The 9003-nt window shown below is 39.0% G+C and overlaps 1 protein-coding gene across 1 annotated transcript; it reads right to left on the bottom strand.

Moving 5' to 3' along the window:
- Positions 1–476: 476 nt before the first annotated feature.
- LOC127427235 (E3 SUMO-protein ligase ZBED1-like) lies at positions 477–3753 on the bottom strand. The gene is made up of 3 exons (XM_051674702.1): positions 1828–3753; positions 1233–1543; positions 477–1101 (listed from the first exon to the last, which is right to left on the bottom strand). Exons 1-3 carry the CDS (start codon positions 2553–2555, stop codon positions 557–559), a joined length of 1584 nt encoding a protein of 527 aa, XP_051530662.1. The 5' UTR covers positions 2556–3753; the 3' UTR covers positions 477–556.
- Positions 3754–9003: the final 5250 nt, after the last annotated feature.

Raw genomic sequence — 9003 nt, forward strand, 5'->3', positions numbered from 1 at the left:
GTTTTCATTGGCCTTTTATGAATTAAGCAAAGGTGATTGAGGCTCTCAAGAGTGAACCCCTAGTGTCACTACATCGACACAACGTCGAGTGAGTGACAGACAGGGAACAGTGATTATTTTGTGCAATTTCATTTGTGACACTCGTGGTGCAGCTTAAAATTAAGACATAAAAGCAACCAAACAAAACAAAATATATTGGGTGAAAAAAATCTGAAATGAAACCTGTGTATTCTTTACCCCTATCTCAGTCTAACAATGAGTTTATTCATTAATCGCTTTCAAATTTTCATACAGCCATAATTATATATATATATATATATATATATATATATATTAGGGCTGTCACGATATTCGATTTTTCACACCACGGTTATTGTGGCCAAAATAATTCACGATATCGATATATCGCAATATCTATAGAAACCTTTGGGGAAAAAACTTTATCAGTCAAATTATTTTTTACTTTGTTTATTTAGTTTTTCTTTTTTACCCATGCAACGAACATAAGGAGACAGATAAACAGGGCACATGCATTTTCACTTCTTACATTCTCAATCTATGGCAAATTTTTGTGAAGGAAGACAAGCATGTTATGTTTCTCTGGTTTCAAACTGGAGCAAAACACTGTCTGAATGTTTCCTGAAGAACTGAAAAGTCTTTCTGATGCAACACTGGTGGCAGGAATGCAAAGGATCTTCTGTGCCAGTTTTGCCAACCTTGGAAACTCTTCCTCATTGTCTTTCCACCACTGCAGTGGGTCTTTATCCACAGAAATAATGGGCAAGGCTGTGTATGCAGAAACTTCTTGAAATGCTGTTGTAGATTTTACCATGTCTGCTGATTGTCTGTTCTCCTGTTTTTTCATTGTTATCATTTTGAGAATACCAGCCAAGCCTTTTGGGGCCTCAGGGATAGAGACACTGGTCCCCTCATCTTCACATTCTCCTCTGGCAAAAGACTCCTGTGAGAGAGTAGAAGTGCTACCTACATTGTCAGAAGACTCCTGCATGAGATGCTGCTCTAGCTGTCTTTTGATTGAATCTGCCTCTTCCATGAAGTTCAACTTGAAGTGGGGGTCAAGTACGCAGGCCATGTTAATCACTGTAGATGAACCAAAGAGAAAATTCATTATTAACGGAGCTCATAAAACACAATCAGTCATGATGAGTAGTAATTATATAAGACTATGAATAAGGTGAGGTTGGAGAAATTTGTGGTACCGGCCTACTCACCATTAGCCATATTTGAATCCTCATACCGCTCTTGTAAGTTCTTGCAGATTGCATGTTTCATGCTCCTCACAAGGCTGCTGTCATCATCCTTTTCTGCCAGGATGGATTCAGTCAGATGCTGAAGGACAGGCCTCAAGGATGAGATTGTGATACAGGTCTCTGCAGCCAGGGAATCAGTAAAGGTTCTGAGTGGCTTCAGCACCTTACATGTGTCCTCAAGTGTAGAGATGTATGACCCCCTTAGCACAAGATGCCTGGTATTTCTGTCAGCCATGAGAGTTGCTGTCACGGCAGCATGTTGTTCAACAAATCTGCAAACATTATATTAAATTAAGTTAGAAAAATTTTCCTAATCTACACAACAGGCTTGCTGAAGAGCATCCAGCATATGTGTGTGTGTGCACACGGGTCTGAGAGTGAGAAAAGGCAAGTGAGTTTGTAAAACTAAAGCATTTCTTTATTTGCTGTTTTCATTTACATTTTTGTTTTCATGCACCCTTTGCCTTTTAAGCATAAGAAAGCTTATGCTGAGTTGACACTGACAAAATAATTAAATGAACAGGATTATTGCCATGCACAAGAAATTCAAAACTACCTAGAAATCATGTCGTACGTAGACTCCCATCTAGTCACAATGTCGTGGATCAGGGTATGTTGAGGAAGATTAAGTTCTGCTTGCTTTTTTGCCAGCTCTCTCCTTCTCTTCCATGAGTGGTTAAATCCTTGTAAGACACTCCTGCAAGCCCTCACAGAAGCATCCACTTGGTCAATCTTCAGGGCCTTTCCAAGAGCAAGATTTAAATTATGTCCAAAGCACCTGAGCCAGTTCGATGGGAGGAGGGATTTAAATGCAGCCTTCATATTTGTGCCATTGTCAGTAATGACACACTCCACTGCTGACTGCTGAATTCCCCACTCTTTAATTAGGTTTTCGAATGTCTCTTTAATGTTCTCACTGGTGTGGTCATCAGGTAAAAATGCAGTCTCTAGACATGCAGCTTTCATTTCCCATGCTGGTGTGATGAAATGAACTGTTAAGCTCATATAGGGGTGTCCAGTATTACTGGTCCAGAGATCAGTTGTAAATGCAAAGTGTTTGGCTTCAGCCATAGTGTTGGTAATGTCAGATTTTAATTTTAAGTACATGTTTGGGATTTCTTTTTCAGAAAAGTGTTGTCTTCTTGGGATTTTGTATTTTGGAGCAACTGTTTTCATCAGTGCATTAAATTCTGGCCTCTCTACTATTCTAAAGGGCATCATGTCCTTTGCTATGAAGTAGGCTAGTGACTCAGTGATGGCTGTGTCCTCAGATGCACTAGCCATGTCTGCTTTCCTCTTCCTTTCCACAGACTCAAAAGTGTCAGCTGACCCGAGACTCTGGGTTTCTCAGTCTTCTTTGAAGCTCCCTATGAAATTACAAGAGAGAAAATACGGTCAAGATAAACAGTATGATGAATAAATATTAACATCAAAACTGATACTTTAACCTGTTAACTTACGTACCCCTATTTTAAGCTTTTTAAACTATGGTTGCGCTGGCGCCAGCATAGATGAGGCATTACGTGCATGGCACTGTGTCAAATTTAAAAGAATCACCCTTTATTTAAATATAAAAAACAGAAAACTGCTGTTAACAGGTTAATGTAACATTTCCCATTCCATGATTAATAAAATAATCGCAACTTACTCTCTGTAAAAGGGCATAATCTGCGGGGTGATGGACACGGAGGTGGGTAAAAAGGTTGGTGGTGTTGCCCCCCTTCGCACTGACCGTAGCCCGACAGATTCTGCAAACTGGGTTGTCTAAGAAGGAGCTGTTTTCTCTGAAGCCGAAAAGCTCCCATACTGGCGAGCTTACTTTTTTCGGATGCGGACAAAGCCTCTCACTCTCCCGCTCGGACGACATGATTCTTGCGTGCACGCTGCGTCTTCATCTTGTTTGACAGCAGGTGTCAGCGTTAAGGCGCAATACTGCCACCTGGGAGATCAACCAGGCACTAGCACTGGATAATTTACGTGTCGTGTTATCATAAGAGTCCTGTTCATTTTAAATATCATGGTTATCGCCAAAACCGGTATATCGTCACACCCTAAACTAACACGATGTCGATATTTCATGATTTGAATATCACGGTTATCGTCAATACCGGTATATCGCGACACCCCTAATATATATATTTAATATTTTAAGCCAAAACTAATCCAATGGTGGACCACTGCGGAGACATCACCACAGCGAACTGAAGACTACATCCAGATTGGCAGTTGAGCAGGGGATAACCCAGCAGCTCTTGGATAAAAACAAATCAACAGTGTCGTTTAAGTGAGGCGTTAAATCGATGTCTCGCCTTCACCATGAGAAACTAAAAAATGATTGCAAGTCAATTATTTTAACAGTTTGGCTTGGACAAGCATAACAATGTTTGGGAGGGACATTTGTTTTACCAACAGCAGGAGAAGGCTGAAATGTCTTTTCAACAGCATATTTTAAGATGTTTAGCCAGTAAGATCCCAAAACCTGTTCTTCTACAGCTTGTTTTCTTGGTTGGTAGCAAGCTAGGAGATGTTTTTGCTGCCCCACAAGATAAAAGCCTACATTTAATCCTAAAATGTAAATGTCAAAAGTCCTCTTGCATAACTTCTCTCTGGCGTTAATTATGGAGATTTCACCAGAAGGGGTTTTAAAGGGATAGTTCACTCTAAAATGAAATTCTTGAGTGAACTATCCAAGAACTAACATGCAGAACAACGTGAGGGTGAGTACTGTAAATGATGACAGAATTTTCATTTTTAGGTGAAAAAAGCTTTTAATACTGAGTATTTTATTCAGGCGGGAATCAACACACAGCCTCTTGTTTGAGTAGGCGGTGTCTGTAATATCTTTATTTTCTCTCTGAAGAGCTGAACAAAGAAATAACAATAATGGAATGTCTAGTCAGAGCTTATTGCCAAGGATAACTGTAGCAGATGTCGGAGGAGGAATCTCACTCATTCTGCCAGGCTCTTGGGAATTTCATCAAGTGGAGGAGCCATCTGAAAGTAAAAGCACAGCAGAGGTGGAGAAAGCTTTTGTCTGAAACCAGCTGGCTCTTACAGGCCATGCTTTAGGATCTGCAGCATTTAAAGGCATGCTGATCTCTGAGAATTGTAGGTAGCTTTAACGGCCAAGCAGATTTGGTTGGAAGGCTGTAAGAGTAATGATGAGTGAACATGGATAAAAACTCACAAAGCCAGGATCTTGATCTTGAGTTAGTTTGGGTACCAGACAAAATAAGATACATGTCTGCAGTGAAACCATAACAAACCCAACACTGAGAGATTAAATTCCCTAAATTGCCTTCTATTACTTTTTTATGGATATTTCACTACTTAAGTGATTATGTAGTGTAGTGAAATGAAAACATCTTACCAGTTATATGAAGATTGTTTACACTGTTGTCCATAAGATTGGGCGTTGAAAATAAATGATTTCACATCCTTGATGTTTACCTAAACAACCCATAGATATTTTTTTAAAAATGTTCTCATTAATCATTAAGTTATGCTGAGTATGCACAATATATGCCAACTGAGGGAATACTGTAACAATTTATAAACTGGCATGCTGGCATACAGTATGAACAGGAAATGTCCACTGTAGCAAATACAATTAAAAGTAGCCAAGTGGAAAAATGTCATGTAATTAAACTCGTCATATGTTGGACGTGTCCCCTTTAAGAGCTGGAGTTTTGCAACACCTGCTTTTCGGCACTCTCTCGTGTTAGAGACCTGAGAACTTACGTTGTGCAAGAGAGCTCTCTGTTTTGCTCATCATTTGAGAATGCTTTGGTTAAATATAACATTTCACACAAAATGCTTATAAATTGCATTAAATATGTGTTCAAAAGAGTCGTATGTTAAAATTGAGTGTCTGTTATGGATCATTTTTGAAGGATGCATGTGGATTGCATGTGTGGAGTTTGACCACGTTTTACATACATGCGAGCACTGGGTATGTAAATTTAGAATTAATCATCTCATTTAATGATTTATAGCCCAGAGTGTTTTCCAATTAAGTGAACATGTGTAATGAGAATGTTATTGTTTTAAACTGTTATACATGTCCTTAAAACCTGGTTAAATGCATAGAATGCTTTGAGAGATTTAAGCAAGTATTTAAATGCATAAAAGACTGTGAGTGTTTAAGCATGTGTTGAAGCATATGGGTAGGTGTAATGGTGAGAGTCTGGCTAGTAGGAGTATAGAACCCAAATGCAGGCTCAGGAAAATGGAGCTACAGGAGGTAAGGGCGCAGAGGTTATGGCATCTGGGGATTCAGAGGTCAGATCAGCTAGGCAGTCGGAGAGCAAGGCACTAGGGGAACGGCCTCCGTGGCCGCGAGCGCAGGCAGAGACAGGGGAACGGGAGCCGCCGCCCTCCTCCTCCTCCTCCTCCTCCTCCTCCTGACGGCTGGGAGCACTGCTGTGGGAACTGGTTCTGGGATGGCAGAGGCCTCAGGCACTGGTTCTGGGATAACAGAGGCTTCAGGAAATGGCTCGTAGACCGTGGCAGGCGTGGGCTCATTGACCGTGGCCATAACGGGGGACACAGACATGGTGGCCGCTGAGGGAGGGATGATATCCTTATCCTCCACTACTACAGTAAATGGCGAACCAATGAGCAACAGGGCATAGTCGATGTATTGCGCCGCAGTCCAAGGAACTCCACCACAGGGCAGAATGGAGTACACAGGCTCACTTACTCCCACATGGAAAAAAAAAAAAAAAAAAAAAAAAAGTCCTTATGTGCCATACCACTGAAATCTACCTTGCAGGACAAGGCGCAGAAGTCCTCCACAAAATCCTCAAGTGGACAATTCCCCGGGCGAAGATGTAGAAGCACTACTGCTGGGTTCATTAAGGGTTTTGCATTCTAAAAATTGAGGGTCTGGCGAATAGGAGTTTAGAACCCAAATGCAGCACGTTTATTAAGTAAATGAAAATCAAAAACCATAAAGGTCAAAACAAAACAAGAGCTGAGCTAGGCAAACAAAAACTGAGCAAAACAAGCAAGAACTCACCAAACTACAAAGACATCAATTAATGCAAGACAAACAACAAGGAAAACATAAGGGCTATATATACACAAAAACTAACAAGGGTAACAAGACACAGCTGGAATGAATCAAAGGGAATACGGAGAACAGAGGTACAACAAAAACCAAACTTCAAACTTAAAGTATTAAACCTCCTAGCGACCTCTAGTGGTCGCTAGGGAAAATGTCCCAAATATTACAATAGGCTAATGCCCTGTTTGTATTTTCATTTTACATTAGCCTCTGCCGTATTTCATTATATCGTATCTCATTTTTGTATTTCATTGTACCATGTTCAATTTTCATATTTTTAATGCATCGTCCGCTGTTTTTCTTTTCTTTTTTTTTTTAAACAGCTGTCAGAATAAAATCCCAAAATATATTTTTGTATCCTGTGTTGTTTCTTTACAACCACCGACTACACTAATAAGACTTATTATAAATATGTTGGAGCACAAAGGCCTACAGTACCTTGATGGTGTAACAAATAACATGGCAGCATTTAGCTACAAGAGGAACCATCATCCAAATTAATTATATTTCTAGAGTTCTATATATTTCCCTGGTCTATGCCAAACTCCCAAAAGCTTGGGTCAAGAACTGTGTGAAGAATTCAACCAAATGGGCCTCACCTCATGCATGGGTCCCATGCTGTTTTTCCAAACATTCTGTCATCCACAGTGAGAGACAGGGAAATGTCAAGGCTTAGGCATCTATATGTTTAGTTCTTATCTTTACAGAAACCCAATGTTATCCTTAATTAAAGGTCAGTTCTAACTTGGATGGTTTCAGTCTCTCTTCTGAAAAGCTTCCAAAAACGTTTATTCCCCCCATAAGAAATTCTTTCAACCTTAAAAGGGTAGCACATTTATGTTTGTTGTGTCTTTAGAAGATGCTAAGACATCCTCTAAAATAATTAGATTAAAAATAATCTAATTAATTACATGAAAAGTAAGATGATTAATTAATCAAATGAATAGCAATTAATCACATACTGTATATCAATATATTATATATCAATGGTTGTAGAAAAGTTCCCCAAAGAAAGATCATTTAATGGAATTCAGGGAAAAGAGTCCAAGGCACTTCTGGTATCAAATTTTAAAAGCCTTTATTGCCTTTATTGACTAGTCACATCAGGACATAAAAATAAAAAAATAAAAAAAAGCAGTGACTGCACACTGATGCATTTCGACAAACAGCCTACCTCAGAGTGTGTCAGGCACAAATGGGTCACAGGTGTAAATGTAATCAACCAGTCAGTTGGGCTGAGGAATTCAAAAATCTTAAAGGGGAAACACCTCATTAAATACCACAGCCTTATCAATAAAATACTGAATATATAATACAATGAATTACATTTGTATACTGTTGCATGCACGTTTATATATACAAAAAACAACACCTATCAACAACTGTATTCATGTGATTTCTTCTGATCATCAAAGATAATTTAATATTTAATTATCAAAATAATCTTAAATATAATAATTCTGATAATTCAAAGACATAAGCCTACATTTTCTGAATGACAAATTAAGCATTGATTAGATAATAATAATTGAAAAAAAAATGGCTTGAATAGTCAATATATGATTTGTTTTTTGTTTTTGTTTATTCATATTGTTGAATATAAGCCTTTTACAGGCCTGCAGTCCACAGAAATAAATGAATAATGAGAGTTAATAAATCTGACCATGGTTGACAAAGGGGCTGTTCACACAGGACATTTTCTTGCGTTTTTCTGTTTTCATTGGTGTACATGCATATATGTCAGACAGACGCTTTTGTAGCATCTCACTGTGCTTTCACTGGTTTTCAGCATCTCTAGCCATAAATGGTGCATTTTTGGGATGCTGTGCTAGTTCGAAACTTTATAAAACATGTTGGTTTGTAGCCTGTATAGCTGGAGTTGGACTGACTGTAACCTGCTGACTGTAACTCGCAGAAACAGGAAGGTGCACTGTATTTCAAGCCTGAATTTCTCAGCTGGTAGGACAATTCCGTATTGCAGAATTTATGTATGGTCAGGAGGCATTATTAATTGCATTATTTTTTAATATGTATAATTAATCGCACTGAATGAACATGTTAAATTGACAGGCTTAAAAATTACAATTGACATTTTCTAAAGAACAGAAACGGACACCTGTGAGCATCAATGCTTAGGTGACATCAAAGCTCAATGTATGAGGGGATTACAAAATAATGGGGGGGAGGGGGGGGGGTGTTGAGTTCTTCATATACAATGAGGTAGCCACTGTTTTGCCTTACTAATTTTTACAATCTGGTTTATTTGGGTGGCCAAGGGGTGCACACATGGTGAGGAATCAGAGCAGGTATCTCACAAGTCTCTCCCTCATAAGATTCGGACGGTGGCTGCTGAAGCATTCGACAGGCATGAAATTTTACATTTGAGACAACTTTGGGAGACTGTAAGGCTTTAGGATGTGCTACAATAACATAATTCCCTCTACTTCACATTCTTATCCTCATTAAAGTTCCCTCTAGTGGCTCATTACCACCTGTGGCTGAAAATGTAAGTTTATAAGCTTCAATCCCTAAAGAGAACCTGCCATTCGCACAGCTTTACAACCCAGAGCAAGTTGGGCAAGAGAGTAAAGATAAATAATATCTATTAAGTCATATATTTACTGTCCTTTTTCAGTTGGTTGCAAATATGAGCCCCATTGCTAT

This window comes from Myxocyprinus asiaticus, chromosome 36 (assembly GCF_019703515.2).
Source record: "Myxocyprinus asiaticus isolate MX2 ecotype Aquarium Trade chromosome 36, UBuf_Myxa_2, whole genome shotgun sequence".
Classification (NCBI taxonomy): domain Eukaryota; kingdom Metazoa; phylum Chordata; class Actinopteri; order Cypriniformes; family Catostomidae; genus Myxocyprinus; species Myxocyprinus asiaticus.

Excerpts from the sequence above, each read along its gene's own strand:
- LOC127427235 (XM_051674702.1), bottom strand. The coding sequence starts at position 2,555 with ATGGCTAGTGCATCTGAGGACACAGCCATCACTGAGTCACTAGCCTAC. Across the intron at positions 1,544-1,827 it reads ACGTACGACATGATTTCTAG|ATTTGTTGAACAACATGCTG; the intron begins GTAGTTTTGAAT and ends TAATGTTTGCAG. Across the intron at positions 1,102-1,232 it reads GGATTCAAATATGGCTAATG|TGATTAACATGGCCTGCGTA; the intron begins GTGAGTAGGCCG and ends GTTCATCTACAG.